At 38.8% G+C, this 21361-nt stretch overlaps 1 protein-coding gene across 1 annotated transcript in view; it reads left to right on the top strand.

The window, feature by feature from the left end:
• The window catches only part of INTS8 (integrator complex subunit 8), a 49050-nt gene extending 27695 nt beyond the window's left edge, over nucleotides 1-21355 (top strand). The window contains exons 16-27 of the mRNA XM_044245273.1: nucleotides 2432-2553; nucleotides 7645-7829; nucleotides 8245-8278; nucleotides 9157-9213; nucleotides 9303-9364; nucleotides 12275-12393; nucleotides 14421-14524; nucleotides 15266-15316; nucleotides 17045-17118; nucleotides 17194-17258; nucleotides 17413-17456; nucleotides 21166-21355. Of these exons, the coding sequence (XP_044101208.1) occupies nucleotides 2432-2553; nucleotides 7645-7829; nucleotides 8245-8278; nucleotides 9157-9213; nucleotides 9303-9364; nucleotides 12275-12393; nucleotides 14421-14524; nucleotides 15266-15316; nucleotides 17045-17118; nucleotides 17194-17258; nucleotides 17413-17456; nucleotides 21166-21282 (1034 nt within the window). The 3' untranslated portion in view covers nucleotides 21283-21355. The remainder of the gene's footprint in view (nucleotides 1-2431; nucleotides 2554-7644; nucleotides 7830-8244; nucleotides 8279-9156; nucleotides 9214-9302; nucleotides 9365-12274; nucleotides 12394-14420; nucleotides 14525-15265; nucleotides 15317-17044; nucleotides 17119-17193; nucleotides 17259-17412; nucleotides 17457-21165) is intronic.
• The last annotated feature ends 6 nt before the right edge of the window (nucleotides 21356-21361 follow it).

Here is a 21361-nt window from a genome sequence, read left to right as displayed (position 1 = left end):
TGTAAAGTAAAAGGAATTTTTAAATTTTTAATTTTAACATTTGTTGAGTGTTAACTGCATGTCAGATGTTGTTGGAGCAGCTTTAGGTGCAGAACTCATTTAGTCCTTCTGGCAGCTCGGTGAAGTAGGTACTTGAATTATTCCTGTTCATAAATCAGGAAACAGGTCCAGAGAGATGAACGAATTTGGCCAAAGTCATGTAGTAAGAGACTGAACAGTGATTTGAATCCATCAGTCCTGGCTAAGCCTCTTTTCTCACTCTTTGAAATAGATGGGAATGCCTTTAAATAAGCACAGGTCACTTTATACTACCTTTTTGACCTTTAAGTAGTTTGGAATTCACATCACTTTTTTTTTAAGATTTTATTTATTTGACAGAGATCACAAGTAGACAGAGAGGCAGGCAGAGAGAGAGGAGGAAGCAGGCTCCCCGCTGAGCAGAGAGGCCGATGCGGGACCGATCCCAGGATCCCGGGACCATGACCTGAGCCACCCAGGCGCCCCACATCACTTTTTTGTTTGTTTGTTTTTGATCCAAGACTCCTAGCACTGCATGTAATTTATATAAATTCTTACCTTGCTGGATGTTCAGCTGCTTGTCCCATAGTTGGTGTTACATTTAGTGTTTAAAATGGAACTGCAAGGATGTCATGTATTGTTAGGAGAAACAGGCATAGGCTTGGTGCCTTGCTTTAAGCCTCAGTTACAGACTAAGGTCCCTGAGTTCAGCAGACACCTGGCTCTGATTCTTTGACAGTTGTGCACCCCACTGCCACTGTGAGAGTCGGGGTGGGTAGGATGGTCTCTCCATGGGTGACAGCAGGGGGAGGGGTGCACACGAAAGGTGACATCTGTTACATAGTCCTCCCTCTTTTTTTCTTTTTTAAGATTTATTCATTTGGGAGAGTGGGGAGCGTAGAGAGAGGAAGAAAGAGAAAAGCAGGCTCCACACCCAGTGCAGAGCCCAGCAAAGGCTCAATCCCACCAGCTAAAGCAGAAATTTCCCAATTTTAATACCTTTGTATTAGCTTACTTTCTGTTAAGACGTGTTTTTGTTATGTTCCTAGGATTTCAACAAAATTGAATTTTAGGTCTGCCCTGGGTGCCTGTTATATCATAGGACTCTACATTTAGAAATAATGATTAATTGCATTGCAGATGCTCAAAGGGAAGTTTAATCTCCAAATCATTGCTTTTCAGGCTGTATCAGGATTCTCCCTAGATTCTGATTTATCTTTAAGAACCATTGCTCTATTATTATTGGGGAGTGCTGGGTGAATAAAGGAAACCTTGGAGCCAGATGCTGTGTGATCTGCCTTTAGCAAAACGTAAAGAACTCAGTGACATGCATGCATTGGGGATACTAATTTCACTTCTGTCTTTGTTCTTTCTTGACGATGTTGCAAATAATGTATATTTTGCTGTGTTCCTATGACTCTCTTTGTCCTGTCAAATCCTTTTTTCGGTAAAGGGAGATATAAACTAATAGCCACAGTCTTTTCTAGAAAGACTACACTATTAATACAGTACTCAAGAAGTTTAATAGCTCTCCCTATTTTAAGTTAACATTGTTATTTAGTATTCTTTGGGATTTTTCTTTTTGCTGAAGTACATTAAAACCTGAATATTGGAGCACCTGGGTGGCTCAGCCTCACATCTGGCTCTCTGCTCAACTGGGAGCCTGCTTCTCCTTTTCCTTTTTTCTGCCTCTCTGCCTACTTGTGCTTTTCGCTCTCTGTCAAATAAATACATAAAAATCTTTTAAAAAAACCCTGAATATTCTATACTTTGAGCTATGAAAATTTGCAGCATATTTAAATAGTTAAGGTATATTTAATCTCAAAGGAAATTATGTGCAAAACAGTTTTTTTGGGGGGGGTCCAAAACAATTGAATTCTGGGTGATTTCCCCCCCCCCAATCACTTTTTATTTAAAATTGGTTTTGGTGCAGTAAATATTTTTTGAAAGTGAAAGTCTTATTTCTGAGGAGTATTTATTACATTTTAATCTGAAAAAATATTTTAAATGGTATATTTACTTAGATTTATTACAATTTTATTATGTTTTAGTTCTTTCTGTGCTCTAAGTTTGCTAAAAGTTTATGTGGTACCATTGTACTTTGTGTGTTTATTCTCTGCTTGTTTGAATTACAAATTTCTAGAGGACAGGTACTGTGGACTTTCTCAGGGTATTGGCCATGTAACGTATTCCTAGTAGATGGTTGTGTTGATTAGTAGTGGGGACCATGCAGTCTGTTTGTTATTGGGAAACCTTAGTTTTCTAGGGAAAAATGTAAAATGTTGGAATTTTTCTATTTTTTCACCTGTAACTGTTGTTTTTAATTTGTTCAAGTGAAATCTTAGTACATGTTTGCTTTGTTCTCATTTTAATGTTATGTGGTAATTCCAACTATTTTCTTTTGGCTTTTTAGATATTCCTCTTCGTCAGGTGATTGCTGAGGAGTGTGTTGCTTTTATGTTAAACTGGAGGGAAAATGAATACCTTACACTGCAAGTTCCCGCGTTTCTGCTTCAGAATAATCCATATGTAAAGGTAACTTGTGTTTAATCTAAATAAAGGGGTTATTAGGTTGGGATTATTATACCTGTTTCTTTAGATCTATCTTTATGTATTTATTTTTAAGGTTTATTTATTAGAGAGAGAGTGAGCATGAGCAGGGGGAGAGGCTGAGGGAGAGAGAAAGGGAGAAGCCAACTGTTGGCTGAGCAGGGGCCTGATGTGGACTCCATCCCAGACCTCTAGTGTCATTACCTGAGCTGAAGGCAGATTGAGCCACCCAGGGGCTCCTGTTTTCTTTAGATTTGTACTACTTAGGGAACTTGTCCAGTTTCTATAATACAATGGAAGATTGGACAAATGTTTGTGGTTAAAAGTATAGTTTTGCGTTCATGAGAAGGCAAGCAAAAATTAGTTAACAGACAACATTTTGGTATAACTCTAAATTAGTGAGATGTTAGCTTTTCTTGCTTTGATCAAAATAATCAAACTCTAGTTTTAAGGTCTGGAATACATGAGCTTACCTGTGTATGAACTGGTGGAGTTGTGAGGGGTACATTTCCAGCTGTTTCTATCTGTGCACCTTACCTTCTTTGGAGCCTATTTCCTCCTTTAGATTTGGGCGTGATTCTTGTTAATGTTTATGCAATTACACTGCAGTGAAAGAATTCCTTCAGCGAATTGGTGCTTAGTTCTCCTTTCTTAATTTTATCTGTCCTGTGCAACTGAAAATGTTTCTGGGTGGAGAAAACAAGAAAAGAGACTGGAGTTTTCCCTAAGACTGTGTCTGTTTTGTGCTGTGTATACTGTGAATAAGCAGTGGACTATTCTCGCTTCCTGGTCTTATAGTTAAGATAACATTTAGTGGGGGCACCTGGGTGGCTCAGTACGTTAAAGCCTCTGCCTTCTGCTCAGGTCATGATCTCAGGGTCCTGGGATTGAGCCCTGCATCAGGATCTCTGCTCAGTGGGGAGCCTGCTTCCTCCTCTCTGCCTTCCTCCACTTACTTGTGATCTCTGTCTGTCAAATAAATAAAATCTTAAAAAAAAAAAGATAACATTTAGTGATTTAACATTTTTCTGTGTGTACTTTTAGTTTTTTAGATTTCCTCCTTATTGTTTGTATGCTTTTTCTTTATCTGCTCTCAAATTTAGTACATAATCTCTTAAATCAGTGGTTATCTGGGAACTCTTGAAAGACTCTTGTCACTTTTTTACATTTGTCTTTGGTTGTTTTTTCCTCCTAATTTCATGTATGTCCTTTTAAAAACAGCTCATTTCAACTCTTTGAAGATTTACTGCTATTTTTTGGTGAAGGTTTTCCTCCTTTTTGTCTTCTCTAAAATTGTTTCAAAAATTTATTGTCATAATTTGAATCATTTTTGTCTTTGGAATTTTAGACATTGGATTATATCTGTTTTTTTTGTTTGTGTGTGGGGCGGGTTTGTTTGTTTTTTTGTAACCTTTGTGATAGGAGTTCCTCATATCTAGAGTAGTTGTCTGGTTATGCCCCATAGTCTTGGTCTTTACTAAACTCTCAGGTGAGAGAAGCATTTTGTTCCAAGAGATTTCCACTTAGGATTGTCGCTTGTGGCTCAGGACAATACAGTAGCTTTTCTGTTCTTCTCTCCAGTGAGTTCTGTGGAACTGTGCAGAGGCAGGACTGGGCACATGGTTAAGGGCCTGCAGTGTGCAGGATATTGTGCCGCAAGTTCCCTGCCCGTGGGCTGGGTGATCTCACTGCTTCTTGCAGTCCCCCTGATCACACCCAAAAGGAGGGGTGACCTTGCTGAAAAGTCACTGAGGCATCTCATTATCTCCTCTAGTTAGGGTTCGTGTGTCCCCTTCCCTCGTTGGCCACTTGCTGCCTTGTTTATGTGAGGAAAAGGGAATCCGACAAGTCTAGAGTAAGGGATGTTTTGAAAATCCCTTTCAAAAATCCCTTCATTTGGAGCAGTTTCCAAACTTGGAATTTGGCATGGAATATGTATACATGTGCATTGGGAAAAATCTGGAAGGGTATCGACTCTCATTATCTCCGGATAGTGGAATATTTGGTGATTTTAATCAGTTTTATTTTCCATATTTTCTTATTTATTTGGATATGCTGTAATCACAAAGAAGAAAGGGAAAAAATCTTAAGCATGTAACTAAATTGTGCCCTTTTGAAATAATACAAAACTGTGCCGTCTGCCCCTTGGATCAGGAGAGGAGGAAGCGTAATATATTGGGAAGTGCACAGGGATTTATGGACTCTTGGGTTATAAAAGACTAGCTGCTAGGAGGAGGAGGAGGGCTTGGTGGTAATAGTAATAGCACAAGAGCAGGGTTTTTAATGTGGCCTATAAGGCCTTTTAAGGTGCAGGTGATTCTTCCCCAGTTGGCTCTCTGCTGCTCCTCTGTCATGCCAGCTCTGTGCTGGTGGTACCAGACTTCTCTGAGTACTCACATGTCTCTGTGTGCGGGATATTTCCTCCGCTTCTACACTTAAACATGTGCTGTTTGGTCATTTAGCTGGGATACCCTTCCTGCTTCTGCCTGTTGGTGTGGTTTCTTTTCTTTTTTAAGATGTTTGTTTGTTTTTTTGTTTGTTTATTTAAGATTTTATTTATCCTTTTGACAGAGATCGTAAGTAGGCAGAGAGGCAGGCAGAGAGAGAGGAGAAAGCAGGCTCCCCGCTGAGCAGAGAACCCGATGTGGGGCTCAATCCCAGGACCCTGGGATCATGACCTGAGCCGAAGGCAGAGGCTTTAACCCACTGAGCCACCCAGGCACCCCAAGATGTTTATTTATTTGACAGAGACAGGGCACAAGCAGGAGAAGCAGCAAGCACAGGGAGAAACAGGCTCTGTGCTGAACAAGGAACCTCATGCAGGGCTCAATCCCAGGACTCTTGGGATCATGACATGAGTCAAAGGCAGATGCTTAATGACTGAGCCACCTAGTGCCCCTTGTGTGGTTTCTTTGAAGCTTTGCCTTATTCCTTTCTCCTCACCTTACCTTTGAAATGTGCTACTGGTCCTGTTACTTTTGAACCATAGACATAGATTTTTGTTGGACTTATGCAGTGTAATCTTCATAGTTACTTTTTATGTTCTCAGTGTTTTTTTTTGCCTGGTGCCCACACATAGCAGATGTTTAAGAATGTTTGTGGAATTCAGTTGACTTGGGGCCTTAGACTTTGTTTGTTGTTGTTGTTGTTGTTGTTTTTTAAAGTAATCTCAGTACCCAGTGTGGGGCTTGAACTCCCCACCCCAAGATGAAGAGTCGTATATTCTTCCGACTGAGCCAGCCAGGTGCCCATGGGGTTCAGGATTTCTGACAATTTTTACTTTCACGTAAAGCAGTCTAGTGAGGTTCAACTAAGTGTGTGATTCTTGACAACAGAAGATGAATGAAGACCGGGAGCTATAGGAGGCCCTCATTGCACTGCCCGTCAGTACCTGCATGTATGGTGGGCCTCGTTGTCGGAGCCGACTTGGGTTCAGTAGGCATGCAGGAGGAAATGTTCTGCTAGACTGTGGACTCTTGATTTCCTTTCACATAGCACAGCTAGAGTTGGTTTTTTTGTTGGAGAGTGCAAGCAGTCGTGGGTGTGGAAGGGACAGTGAGAGGGAGAGAATCCTAAGTGGGCTCACACCCAGCACTGAGCCCGATTCAGTGCTCCGTCATGTGCCCCTGAGATCATGACCTGAGCGGAAATTGAGTTGAATGCTTAACCTACTGAGCCACCCAGGTGCCCCACAGCAGGGGTTTTTACATCATTTTTACTACCTTAGGAAGCACCAGGGTTCTAAATTTTCTTAGGTGTGATCACGGAGTAGTGGTTATGAGTTGTGATTATGTAGGAGAATGTTCTTGCCTTAGAAGATACATCCTGAAGTATTTAAGGATGAGGTGTAGTGTCTGCAGCTCACTAGCTGACAAGCTGTATAGGTAGACATGTAAAGTAAATGCGGCAGAATATTCACAGTAAGTCAAGTGTATGGGTATTGAACTATTCAGATTTTTTTATTTTTGAAATGTTCTATTATAAATTGAGAGAAGTATCAGTTTTCATCTTTGTCATAATATAGCCACTTTCTTGAAGAAACTGACTTAAGCAGTGGGGACCCCATTATGAATATTTTCTAGGTCCAGTAAGGGATCTGGGGTTTCCTGATAGACTTGAAATTATCCTTGCCATTTTACCCTCTTAAAGAACAATTACTTATCAGATTTAATAAGAACGAAGGATGGGGGAGCCCTCTTATTTTGAAATTACAGAGGGAAAGAAATGCTGAATTTGACTTAAGCCAATTTTTTCCTGTACATATGGGGCCTTTCTTTTCTCTGTCTTTTGCTTTCAGCCCTTCTACTCTTCATGGGTTTCTCCTGCATTTTTGGTCATTAAGGCTTCCTCTATTTAGATCATTCACTTTGAGTAATCTGTCCTTCCTTCTGTCTCCTCACATCTGCAATAGCTCCAGTCAGTGGCTGCCATTTTTCTTAGACAAAGGTTGTCCTTAAATCTTACTACTTTATCTTGCCAACTTCAATTTCCAAATATCTCCTCTCATTTTTTCACTAAAAGTTTGTTTTGAGTGATTAAAGCATGTGTGAAGTTCAAGCACTATTTTAATTGCTTCTCTGGGCTTTACCACGGTTAACATTATGTATATGTTCCATCACACACACACACACACACACACACGCACACACCCACGTCCCCCACCCCTTTTAAAGTGGGATCATACTATTTACCAGCTTGGTGTGTCCCTCCCACCTGCCGCTCTGCCAACACAACTTTTAATGAAGCACCTACCTCTTTGCTTTGTCTCAGTTTTGTTCTTACTAGACTATACTTGTTTGTCCTCATTAAACTTTAATTGTGTAGAAAAAATGAGCTTTATAGTGTCGCAGAACCAGAGCATCCTCTTTCCCATTCAGATTTCTGATCTGTTAGTAGACAATGAGCTCTAAATTCCTCAGCGGTTGGATGGAAGGCACAGTATAAAATAACTGGTATATTTGGATAGTTATCTTTCTTTCTTCAAGTGTGCCTTAATAATAGAACTTATATCTGTGATTCTGTTGTTACAAATTATCTTTTGTGAATTTTTGTTTTTGTTTTTTTTTTGTGTTATAGCTTGGACAGCTTTTAGCAGCTACATGCAAAGAACTTCCTGGCCCGAAAGAAAGTAGACGGACTGCTAAAGACCTTTGGGAAGTTGTTGTTCAGATCTGTAGTGTGTCCAGTCAACACAAACGTGGAAATGATGGCAGAGTTAGTTTAATAAAGCAAAGGGAATCTACATTAGGTATAATGTATCGGTATGTTTCTATCAGTTTATTTCTTGAGTTATGTGTACTGTGTACTGTTTCAAGAACATCAGCCTTTTATCTTTGTATATCATAAAGATAGACACTATTAGAGTTCTCTGGTGCTGATTTCTGGTCTGACATGGCCACCTTTGGAGGTATCTTATGCTTATATGTTATTTTAAGAGATTGCTAATCATTTAATATCTATTGGAATTCAGAATCAGTGAAGCCTGTGATTGCATTGTACTGAAGAAGTCTCATAATGATAAAACAGACAAGTTGTTTTATTAGGTTAGTGTGACAATAGAACATTATTTTCTTTGCTATGTGCAGAACTGGAGAGTTAGAAGTAAACCATTTATAATTTGCTTTCTTTTTAATTCTGATAATAAATGTAAATACAAAATTTGTGTTTTTTTTGTAGGAGCGAACTACTTTCTTTTATCAAAAAATTACGGGTAAGTTTTATTAAAAGTTGATCTAATTACTGCTGATTTTCATACAACAGGACTGAAAAAGAGTGTTTAAATGCTGATTATTTAAATACTTTGTATAATGTGCTTATTATCTTCAGTGATCATTCCTGAAGATAGGTTGGTCTGAATGCAGAGGTTTATTTTGCAGTTACCTTAACATGTTTTAGTGAATAGAACAGGTATTTTTTAAAGAAGTCTTCCTAATAGAGCTGGTTGTGTGAAGCCTGGTTTTAATTTTTGTTAGCATTAATATTACATCTATATACTGGACATAACCTAGATTCCATTCCATTCTTTATTATTGTAGGGAATAAGAATAAAAAGTTTAATTTTTTAGAGATAGCTGGAAGTACTAATTGGAAAGAGATTTTTTTACTCAATTTTAAAAGTCATCTGAGGACTGGAGCACCATAGGCTTGTCACCTCAATATAGTAATATTTATTTTAAGATTTATTTAATGTAGAGAGAGGGCGTACATGCATACATATGGGTGCACATGCATGGGGGACAGGTAGAGGCAAAGGGAGAAAATCTCAGGCAGACAACATGCTGAGTGTGGAACCCAGCTCAGGGCTTAATCCCATGACCATGAGATCATGACCTGAGACAAAACCAAGAGTTGGATGTTCAACTGACTGAGCCACCCAGGGGCCGCTAAATAGGGTAATTTTTGTGTAAATTGTATGCTTGATTTCTTTCATGAGATTAAAAATAAACAACCTGTAGTATGTGCTCTAAAGAAGATGGTATATTTCAAAAGTGAAAGAATTTTTTGAGAGCAAATCCTTGGTGTCCCTGAGGTTGACAGGAATATTAAATATATACATTTAAGGATTCTTTCTTCTTTTCTTTCTTGTAGGAGCCATTGGTTTTGACTATTATTTTGTCACTCTTTGTGAAACTTCACAATGTTCGGGTCAGTATTTCATAATCTCATTAAAAAAATCTTCAAAAGAAATTTTTTAAAAATCACACTTTTAAAAAAATATATTTTTTTCTTCTTAGGAGGACATCGTCAATGATATTACAGCTGAGCACATTTCTATTTGGCCATCTTCCATTCCCAAGTAAGATGTATTATAGCTTTATATTTATTACTAAACCATCCTGATATAGGTAACCTTGAGTAATTTGACTAAAAGGCTTCTCTTAGGCTTCTCCAGCCAAGTTTGTTTCTGTGTTGCAGTCATTATGTTCCTAAAAATGAATGTAACCTAACTCTAAGAGCTAAGTTACACCAGCCTTCAGTTGAACAGAAAGATCCCTGAGTGATCCTGACAATTTGTCAATGGGTAGAAATAGAAAATCAAGGTAAAAAAATTGATTTCCTATTAGATTTCCAGGATTTTGCATCTTTTACAGGTATCTATTTGAAAATGACTTTTTAATAATTCTTTGTAGGTCTGCTCTAATACTGTGATTGTCAGAGGCTCCCAAACCCCTTTTATTTTTTTATTTTTATTTTTTATTTTTTTTAAAGATTTTATTTATTTATTTGACAGAGACAGATCACAAGCAGGCAGAGAGGCAGGCAGAGAGGCAGGCAGAGAGAGGGGGGGGGAGCAGGCTCCCCGCTGAGCAGAGAGCCCGATGTGGGACTCGATCCCAGGATTCTGAGATCATGACCTGAGCCGAAGGCAGCAGCTTAACCCACTGAGCCACCCAGGCGCCCCAGCCCCAAACCCCTTTTAGTTACTGAGAAGTTCTTGGGTACTTTGAGAAATGTTCTTTCTTTCATCTCCTGAGAACCACAATAAGATGATGGGGGAATTTTGGAGAGAGAGAAGAAAATGTTATTTTTCTATTTTATTTTAAAGATTTTATTATTTATATGACAGAGAACACAAGCAGGGGGAGGGGCAGAGGGAGAAGGAGAAGTAGGCTCATAGTGGAGCAGAGAGCCCAATGTGGGACTTGATCCCAGGAGCCTAGCGAGGATCATGACCTGAGCAGAAGGGAGACACTTTTAACTGACTGAGCGACCCAGGTACCCAAAAATGTTCTTTTTCTGAAAGAAGAAACCATTTACACATTGCTTTTCCTACCCATAGCCACTTCTCATTCAAGAGTCCCATTTCTTTTCTTACAAAAGTTACTTTTTCTTCCTTCCTCATTCCCCAATTTTTTCTTTGCTTTTTTTTTTTTTAACTTACTCCTGAAGGGCAGGACTAAGCCTTATTTTATTGCTCTTAGTGGCGTCTTTGAAGAAGGAAAGATTTTGGTAGGTAGGTAAGTGGTCTATAGAATGAGAGTAATTTGCTTTCATCTCAGTCTTAGAGATGGAGAAGTAGGAAAGTAGTTGTGCATCTTGAGTAGAGGTTTGGAGGGTCAAAAGTGGGTGGGTGACCCTTTCCTCCACTTACAGAGGCTTGTTTCCGGAAGAATCACCATGCTTCACGAAGCCAATGTTTATACTACACAACGTTATAACTGCAGATTTGTTTTTTCAAGATTTTTAAGTAATTCTGTACCCATCATGGGACTTGAATTTATAACCTGGAGAGCAAAAGTCACATGCTTTACTGACTGAGCCAGCCAGGCATCCTGTAACTGCATTTTTTATATGAATTTTTTAAAAAGATTTATTCATTTATTTGCTAGAGTATAAGCAGAGGGAGAGGGAGAAGCAGGCTTCCTGCTGGGCAGGGAGCCCAATGTGGGACTCGATCCCAGAACCCTGGGATCATGACCTAAGCTGAAGTCAGATGTGCAACAGACTGAGCCATCCAGGCACCCCTGAAAATTTTTTTTCCCTAGCTTCCCTGCATGAACCTGGTTGGGCAGGGAGGGGCAAAGGGAGAGGGAGGGAGGGAATCTTGGAGGCCCCACATGTGGGGTTTAGTCTCACAACCCTGAGATCATGACCCCAGCTGAAATCAAGAGTCTTGATGCTTAAGCAAATGAGCCATCCAGGGGCGCCTTATGTAAAATTCTGTATGTAAGATAGCAGTCCATAAGTCAGGTAGAAATACTTATGCTTTTTTAATTGATAGTCGGTAGCATCATAATTTAATGATTGATTTTCAGTGTATGTTTATAAATGAAGCAAAAGAATAGTTTACCATAGAGGCTTTGAGCTAGATTGGTAGGGTTTGAGTCTGAGCCTCTTTTTCAGTTACCTAGGGGATGACCTTGGATAAGTTGCTTTCTTTGCCAGTTCTTCATTTATTAAATGGGTGAAAGAATAGTACCTACCTCAGATTTGTGAGGATTAAATAAATTAATACATTTTCTAAAGTAGGTGTTTAGAATAAGGACTGGCACATAATAGGCCTAATAACCATTATCTTCGTGATAAAGGCACTCTAATGTAAATTGACCCAGAGAAAATAAAATGTGACTAAATGACCAAGAAAGCATTTTTCTTGAGCAAGAGTCTTTATTGACTCCAAAAATAGTGTGAGAATGGCCTGGATTAAACATTACTGTTTTAATATCAGTTTTGATTTGTAGATAGAATTCTTACTAACATTTTATAAATTTCTTGTATCACAAACCTGTTTAACTCATTTAGTTGTAAATGTCTGATCAAGTATTTGCCAACAATACCATAGTTTCTTTTCCTCTGTACTGGGATGCTGGTGAACTATGGTTAGATCTTGACCCTCTTGTGTGTCTGAATCCAGAGCCTATGTTCTCTCCCACTATCCCTTACTGTTTCTGGGAGGTGGGCACTATCAGCTGTATTTCTTGGATGCTGGGCTGGCTTTTATCCCCACAGTTCCATCTTGTATTTTTGTGTCAAAGGACTTTCAGGTTTAACCAGGCTCAGAGCAGCTGACTTCCTTCCTTCCCCTTACTCCTTTTTTAGACTTAGTTGCTGTGATCATTTAAATATATTTACTCTTAGTAATACTTAGCATTGTATTTATGGTCACCTAAATTTTGGCTAAGTCTTTGTTTTAGTGTGTCTGGAATTTGAAGTTGAAAAATAGAGATTAATGTTCATTGTCTTTTTTTTTTTTTTTTTTTTTAAGCCTCCAGTCGGTGGACTTTGAAGCTGTGGCAATCACAGTGAAAGAGCTAGTTCGGTACGCCCTCAGCATAAACCCCAACACCCATTCCTGGCTAATTATTCAGGCAGACATTTATTTTGGTAAGTGAGATGTATGGTTGCTTTGTGTTTTTGCTTTTTTGTAGCACTTTTGGAAGTGAAAATAAATACATGACACATTTTCCCCCCAATACTTTAAGTCTTGTTTTTCATCTCTAACTCTTCTTCCTAGATAGACTTATATATTCATTTTTCCATATTGAGCATTTGGTTTGCATACTTTTAATTTTTTATATTGATTACCTTTTTTCTGTTTTTTTTAAAAAAAAGTTTGAATGTTCATCTACTAAGTTGGTTAAAACATTCTTTTTTTTTTTTTTTAAGATTTTATTTATTTATTTGACAGACACAGATCACAAGTAGGCAGAGAGGCAGGCAGAGGGAGTAGGGAAGCAGGCTCCCTGCTGAGCAGAGCCCGACTCAGGGCTCAATCCCAGAACCCTAGGATCATGACCCAAGCCAAAGGCAGAGGCTTTAACCCACTGAGCCACCCAGGCGCCCCGGTTAAAACATTCTTAGGAAAAGAAGTTAAAGGTAGGTAGTTTGTAAAATTGCCTTTTTTTCTTTTCTTTTTTTTTTTTTTTTTAATTTATTTTTAGAGAGAGACTGAGAGAGAGCACAAGCAGGGAGGGGGGGAGACAAAGGGAGAAGGAGAGAATCCACAAGCAGACTCCTCCCTGAGCTGGGAGTATGATGTGGGGGCCTGATCCCAGGACCCTGAGATCATAACCTGAGCCAGAACCAAGAGTCAAACACTTAACCGACTGAGCCACCCAGGCGCCCCTTTAAAATTGCTGTTTTAAAATATTCTATCCCAGGGGTACCTGGGTGGCTCAGTTGGTTAAGCAGCTGCCATTTGCTCAGGTCCTGGAACGGAGCCCTGACTCAGGCTCCCTGCTCAGTGGGGAGTTTGCTTCTCCTTCTCCCTTTGTCCCTCCTCCTGCTTGTACTTGCTCTCTCTCAAATAAATAAATAAAAATCTTTAATAAAGAAATTTGGGGCGCCTGGGTGGCTTAGTGGGTTAATGCCTCTGCCTTTGTCTCAGGTCATGATCCCAGGGTCCTGGGATTAAGCCCCACATTGGGCTCTCTGCTCGGGAGGGAGCCTGCTTCCTCCTCCATCTCTCTGCCTGCCTCTCTGCCTACTGGTGATCTCTGTCAAGTAAATAAATAAAATCTTTAAAAAACAAACAACAACAAGAACAACAAAATCACCTTTTAAAAAGAAATTTAAAATATTCTACTCTAAATATGCTGTTCTAAAATCTGTCTCGGCACTCTTGATAATTATTTGTGTTCTTGGAAGTAGATTTCTGACTCCTCCCCCACCCCATTATATGTGATAGATACTTGATATGAAAGTTCCAATATTTCTGTTACTGTATCGATAAAATCAAATTTCTGACTGGTGGTGGTTCAGGATCAATTTTCTTTAGGAATTAAATTTTTTAAAGAGAAAGTTCAAAATAAAAGAGAGGGTAAAGGCTAGTAAAATGAACCCCCATGTATCTGTCATCCAGCTTTAACAGTCATTAACTTATGCCCAGCTTATTTTATCTGTACCCTCACCTGCATCATCCCCCCTCTCCTGGATTCTTTTTGAAGCAAATAATTACTAGTTTCAATGCTCATTTTTACCAGAACTCCTCGAAGAACTTACTCTCAAAATCTTAATATCCATGTTCAAAATAGATTTATTGATTATAAACTACCTCGGAAAATTCAGGTTATGTTTCTAGTATGGGTGTTTGGGAAACAGATACCTCTAATACTAAATTCTAGTAATGTGCTAGTAAGGTTGACAGGAGATCTGAGCTAAATTTTTGGCTAATCGGTTTTAGAAAGCAAGGAACATACTATATTTCTTCTTTAAAGTAGTTCTTAAAAATGTGGTGTGTGTGTGTATATGCGTTGTCCTGGATAAGTCTTATCCCTACTCCTGTGGTTTGAATCTGCTTTTATCAACTCATGAAGTAATAATACCCAACTCTTCACAAAAGAGGCCTTGTCTATTTTTTCACCTATTATGCCTAATGATCAGTAATTCTTTACTTCTGTTTTCTACTTTAGCAACAAATCAGTATTCAGCAGCTCTCCACTATTACCTGCAGGCAGGAGCTGTGTGTTCTGATTTCTTCAATAAGGCTGTGCCCCCTGATGTATATACAGACCAGGTAAACTATTTTTGTGGGCTCTCTTTCTTTCCTACCTTTACAGTGTTTTTTTGGGGCTCCAAAATTTTTGGGTGAATTTATTTCTTTCCGTGTATGTGGGGATAACTCCAAATTGAACGCTCTAGCTGCAATTCCACTGTATATTTCCAGGGCCCACAGATCACTGCTGCTTTGATTTCCCAAAACACTTAAAACTCAACCTGTCCAAAACTGATTTCAGTATCTGACCTTACAGTCTCCCTCCTCATAACCTTTTCCCACAAAAAGAACAACAAAACACCAAAATACCAAACACCTTTGTTCGACCATTTGAGTTGACCAAGCCCAAATCCTGATGTCCTCTTCTTTACTGACACTCCGCCTGAAATCTAATCAGCCTTCAAGACATACTGATTCTCTCTTAAATCTCAAATTTATTTCATTTTCTTCTCCTATGTATTGCTCTTTCCTCTGGTTTAGGCCGCTGTTATCAAAACTTACTGAATGGTATTTTTCAGTACTTTAGTAATAAATGGTTTTTAAAATGAGATCTTAAATTTTGTAGTAACTAGCTACTTTTAATTAAAAATTGTTTTTTTTTAGAGCAGTTTTAGATTCACAGCAAAACTGAGCAAAAAATAGGGTTCTCATATACCCACCATTTTCACATACACAAAATTTTTACCACTGTTGACATTCTACATCGGGTCAGTTGGTTACCATTGATGTTGACTTGTTTTTGAAAATAATCTATTTTTGTAGGTAATAAAACGAATGATAAAATGCTGTTCCTTGCTGAATTGCCACACACAGGTTAGTTCATGATACCATGTTGTTGATTTATTTTCATGTATTGAGTTTACTTTAAATATAAAGCATTGAACTGGGAAGTAGCCTTTCTCTGTATCATAAAGTTTATGGTGCTTAAGATTTTGGCATATTCTTTCAAATTTTTTAGTAAATTTTAACTGAAATGAAAGTATGAATTAGAAAACATTGGTCTTTGCGTTTTCAAGTATTTTTTTTAATATGTAAGAGTGGGTATATACATTAGTCAGCAAGGGACCTATAAATCAATATGGCAGTGAGATACCCCTTCATATTCACTAGGATGGCTGTAATTCAAAGACAGTAACTAGTGTTGGTGAAGGTGTGGAGAAATTGTAACCCTCATACATTGCTGGTAGGAATATAAAACGGGGCAGCTCCTTTGGAAAACAGCTTGGCAGTTCCTCAAAAACTTTAGGCATAAAATCACCATGTAAGCCAGCAGTTCAATTCCTAGATTTGTAACCAGGGAAATTGAAAACCAGTCCCCAGAAAAATTCGTACATAAAAGTGCACAGTAACATTATTCATAACAGCCAAAAAGTAGAAACAGCCCAGAGGTACATCAGTTGGTGAATGGATAAATGAAATTTGGTAGATCCTGTGGTAGAATATTATTTAGCCATAAGAGCGGATGAAAGGCTGATACGTGCTACAACAGGGATGAATCTTAGAGGTATTTTGTTGAGTGAAAAAAAGCCACATAAACATGGCTTTGTATTAATGATTTTATTCATATGAAATGTCCAGAGTAGGCGAATCTATAGTCCAAATGTAGGTAAGTGGTTGCCAGAGACCGAGGGTGTGGAGGAGTGGACTAGCTGTGACAGGTCTAATTGCATGTTCTGTATGTCCTTGAAAGTCATTATGTAATACTTTTGTTTGGCAGTTTTCCATTCCTTTCAGTTTTCTGAACTGGCTTTTTGCCAGTTTCTCCAATAAAACTAAACTATGATTTAGTTCATTGATTAAAAAATATTGGGCAGATTTTTAAAAAGATTTTATTTGAGAGCACGAAAGAGCATGCATACAAGAGTGCACACATGCGCATACAAGCAGAGGGAGGGGCCGAGGGAGAGGGAAAAGCAGACTGAGCAGGGAGCGCGATGAGAGGATCCATCCCAGGACCCTGACACTTAACCCCCCGAGCCACTAGGCGCCCTGGGCAGACAGATTCTTGTGTAAAGGTTTTTCATAGTTAAAATTAGATGTAGGAGTCCATAAATACAAGCGGATCTACTCAGTACGATCTGCAAGTCCTCTTGAATATATTCTTGATGTAAGAATCATTAAATTTAACCCTCCCAGGGGCACCTGGCTGGCTCAGTTGGAGGAGCATGCCACTCTTTTTTTTTTTTTTTTTTAAAGATTTTATTTATTTATCTGACAGAGAGAGATCACAAGTAAGCAGAGAGGCAGGCAGAGAGAGAGGAAGGGAAGCAGGCTCCCTGCTGAGCAGAGAGCCCGATGCGGGACTCGATCCCAGGACCCTGAGATCAGGACCTGAGCCGAAGGCAGCGGCTCGACCCACTGAGCCAACCAGGCGCCCCCGGAGCATGCCACTCTTGATCTTGGGTTTGTGAGTTCAAACCGCCCATTGGGTGCGGAGATTATTAAAAAAAAATTTTAATAAATTAAAAAATTTACCCCGCCCAAGGGAGTCATTGTTGACACTGGTTACGTGAAACCATTTTCAAATCTTTGTTTATGTAGGTGGCAATTTTATGTCAGTTCCTCAGAGAAATTGACTACAAGACAGCCTTTAAGTCATTGCAGGAACAAAACAGGTACGAATCATTTTTAAAATGAAGTTGAAATTTTTCGGCTTAAGAAAGAGGAAGTAACTAAATTCTATTTTTCAGTCATGATGCTATGGACTCCTACTATGACTACATATGGGATGTTACCATTTTGGAATATTTGACTTGTATCCTTTCATCAGCATATGTGTTATTGGAACAGTTCATTTCTGTAAATTGAAAAAATACTGTGTATTTCCTAAATCAAAGTTGAGGAACAATTGAGATTACGTCATGGTATTTAATAGTATCAGATTTATTATTCTTAACTGATTTGTTTAGATCTTCACCATAAAAGAGGAGAAACAGATAAAAGACAAATTGCAGTAAGTTACTTCATATGCCTTTCTTCAGTGATATACTTAATTTCCATGGTATTAAACCATTGTTAACATTTGGACCAACAAAAAAAGATTTTGTGTGCCTGGTTATTGCCAGAATTTAGTTATCTGTTTAATAGGTCCTATTTTTATCTTAGAGCTTTTACCTCTAGTTTATTTTATATTAAAATGTTAGATCATATCCCTCTCTGCTCCAAACCTTTAAATGGTTTCCCATTTCCTGCAATGCCAGAGTCCTTAATAATGACCCACAAGGCTGCAGATGACTTGACCACTATCCATTCCACTTTCTCCGTTGCTAACTTCTGCTATACCATTAGCTGTTCTTTGAGCGTGCTGAAGACATCCATCACTGAAGGGCCTTTGAAATTTTACTTTCTAGAAACATTTCTTAACTTCCCTCAGGTCTCCTCAACTGTCTTCTTAGTGATCATCATTTCTTGGGCATCTTATAAAATAGGCAGTCTTTCCCCACCCTTTACCCTTTAACACTTCTCATTTCTCTTTTGAAATTTTCCTTCATTATACTTATTACATCTGATACACTGTATATTTACTTATTGGTTACTTCCCCACAAGGTGGGGACTTGGTTTTGTTACAGTTGATACCTAGAATGTTTCCTGGCTCATAATAGATACTTAGTAGTAATTAAATAGATTATTTAAAGATTTGACTTATAAGCCAAAGCATTATAAATTTATGGCCATTTTTATTTGCCTAACATTTTTGCATCATTATCACCAAAGATATTTTCTCTTTCCTCTATCACCCACATTAACAAAATTACATATTATTGTCCGTATTTTAAAACTCTCTACTTGGACTAAATTGTAGGACCATTATTTAGAGGAAAAATATAATAGTATCTTTTTAAAAAATGAAAGGAAAAAAACGTGAAACTAGCTGCACTTGACTGGGGGCCACTGTCCCTGCATTTCCAGCTTATCCAGGGCTGGAAGGCAGTACTGAAATTGTTACTTCCAAATTGCCTTTACTTGTAATCATCTTACATGCTTTCTCTTTAAAGCTTATGTCGGTCTCCACATGAGTTCATCTAAACCAACCTACTGGGTGTTCCTCTACGTACATCAAAATATGTGATCTGTTAACCCAGTACCCCTAGCTTTGCATAGTTCCATTGTTACCTTTACTCTGAATCAGCCACCCACACCCATAGCCCGGCCTTATTGTCAGTTGTTCTACGTAAGGTCTTTCTGCCAGTAATCTATCCCTCTCTTATTTCCTGGCTCCCATGTTCCTCATTATCAGGGAGATGTTCAGGTTCAAGACTAGTTTTTCCTCAGTCTGTCAGTGCCTCCCCAGCTTCCCGTCCTTCCCTACTCACTTGAGTATAGCTAATACCAACCTGTGTGCTGTCGGAGATACTGATTCAGTTGGTCTGAGACGAGGTTCTGGAATCCACATTATAATTTTGGCAGGTTGTTCTGATGACAAACCACATTTGGAAACCCCTGCTTGTCTATGGCTGACTGTCAGAACTACCCTTTGATCAATATTATAGCATCTTTGCTTTTTTTTTGGTCCTTCACTTCACCTGGAAAAATCCCTTTTCAAAAATGTAAGCTTTTTATTCTGAGCCAGAGTCCAACTGGAAAAACTCCTGCAACCATAGAAGCTGGTGCCACTACCAAACCCTGGTCTCCAACCTTCATTGGCCCCTCATCTCTTGTGTTATGGCCAGCAGTCAGGGGTCTACTTTTTCATGGACTAATTTAGACTTGCCTTCTGTTTAGCCCCCCTGTCCTTTCTCTCCGTATTCTGTACTTCCTTGCCTGTGTTCAGACCAGAAAAAAGACTGACCAGCTCCTATCCATATAGGAATTGTAGTTTTGGGAACTGTGGCCATATGAGTACAGCTTCAAATCCCTCCTTCCCACCTTTAAAATCTAATTGTGCTCACCACGAGGTGCCCTCTTAGTAAGAGGTTCTGTTACTCCTTGATGAAGGCAAGTTTTTAGGCTTTGATTCTCTCTTCGGTGACCTTTAACTAGTTGTCTCCTCTCCTCTATTGTCAATCTGCCCCATAGCTTATGAACTATTTGATCCTTGGCTGTGCCTCTACCTCCCTCTTCCCTTTCTCTGCCTAGTTTTTTGAAGCTCTTTGGTCCAGTGTAACTCACCACTCCTGTTATCTCAAGGTTCATTCAGTCAGTGGCTATTTTTCAGTCCTTATCCTTTTGTTTATCTCTCACTTCTTAAAATTCTTTCCCTGACATCATTTTGACTGTTGTTTTCACTGACTGTTAGGACTTTTCTTCTCTGTGGGTATCTCCCTGTCTGCCCCTTAACTTTGATTTCCCCCAAAAGTTGGTCCCTCCATTATTCCGCTTGCTCTGCGTCCTCCCTTGGTAGCTCTATCCACTTACAGTTTTGACTGCTACACAGAGTACATTGTTTCTCTCAAATCTCTGGGCTGTTCCAATTTCTGTCTTCTACTTTGGACTTTTATAGCCAGTTATCTTTGTGACATTTGGTTTGTTGGAAATTACTCTGTAGTTATACCTTGGGACCATGTTTTTCCATGTGTATTCCTTCATATGGAAATGGTATTATCCAGCAAGTCTTCCTACTCTGATCATTTCTGGGTAGTCTTGCTATCCCCCTTCAAGCTACATATCAGAACAGTCTTTGTTGTTTAAAGATGTTCTAATTGGGTTTCTTTAAAGGTAATTCAAAGATACTAAAATGTTCTCACAAAATGCTCCTTGGCAGAATACTGTCGATTTTTAGTAGGCTGAGGTATTTCTTTCTAATCATGGAAGAAGTGCAGTACTATATGCTGTTACAGTGCTGAACAGCTAGCTATTTTTGCACATTAAAAAAGTGAAGCCTTTCCTGAAACATGAATTTTGATTTATAAACTTTTGTTGGAGCCCTAATTTAACTGTAACAAATGTGTCAAATGACATGATATTTACTGGTATTTTTAGTCAATCTTTTATGAATTAATGTTACTGTAGATAGAGTTGTCTCCCCCCTTTTCCACAGGGGTAAATTCCAAGACCTCTGGTGGATGCCTGAAATCATGGCTAGTACTAAATGCTACATGTATATATCTACCTATAAGAGCAGTTATAATAATATACTGTAAGAAGCTATGTGAATATAGTCTCTCAAGAGTATCATCACCCTTCTTGTGATGTGAGGTGAATGATGTAAGCATTGTGGTACAGTATTAGATTACTGTTAACTTTTTTTTTTTTTTTTTTTAAGATTTTGAGAGGGGGAGAGAGCAAGCAAGAGCACAAGAGCAGGTGGAGGCTTTGATCAGCACTAAACCAGGCAGAGGGAGCAGCAGACTCCCTGCTGAACAGGGATCCAAGATGCTGGGATTATGACCTGAGCCTAAGATAGATGCGTAACTGACTGAACCACTCAGGCCCCCCTACTCTTGACTTTCTAAGATATGTCAGGAGAAGGATCATCTGCTTCCGGACCCTAGACCTTCAGATAAGGGGGACCTATACTATAATTCCATAAAAAGTGGCTTAGCATATCCTTTTTAAGAGTGGCTCTAGTCTGTTTTTATTAATTTCTTCCATATCTCTCATCATTTAGAATTAGACGTTAACTAATCATTAAGCTGAGTGTTAGTATGTAGGTAGTTTTATATTATTGTATACTAGTATTTTTGACCACACCTATAATAATGTCACTTTCTTGTTTTGGAAGATCAAAGCCATCGGCCAGACAGAACTGAATGCAAGCAACCCAGAAGAAGTGTTACAGCTGGCAGCACAGAGAAGGAAAAAAAAGTTTCTCCAAGCAATGGCAAAACTTTACTTTTAAGCAGTTAGTTAAAATTTTTTAACTTTTATTTTTTAAACAATGGGCTAAAAATAAACAGTATTAGATTATATAATACATA

The sequence above is a fragment of the Neovison vison genome, chromosome 4 (assembly GCF_020171115.1).
Source record: "Neovison vison isolate M4711 chromosome 4, ASM_NN_V1, whole genome shotgun sequence".
Taxonomy (NCBI): Eukaryota; Metazoa; Chordata; class Mammalia; order Carnivora; family Mustelidae; genus Neogale; species Neogale vison.
The sequence above is the reverse complement of the archived record's forward strand: the minus strand, read 5'-3'. Positions and strand labels throughout refer to the sequence as shown.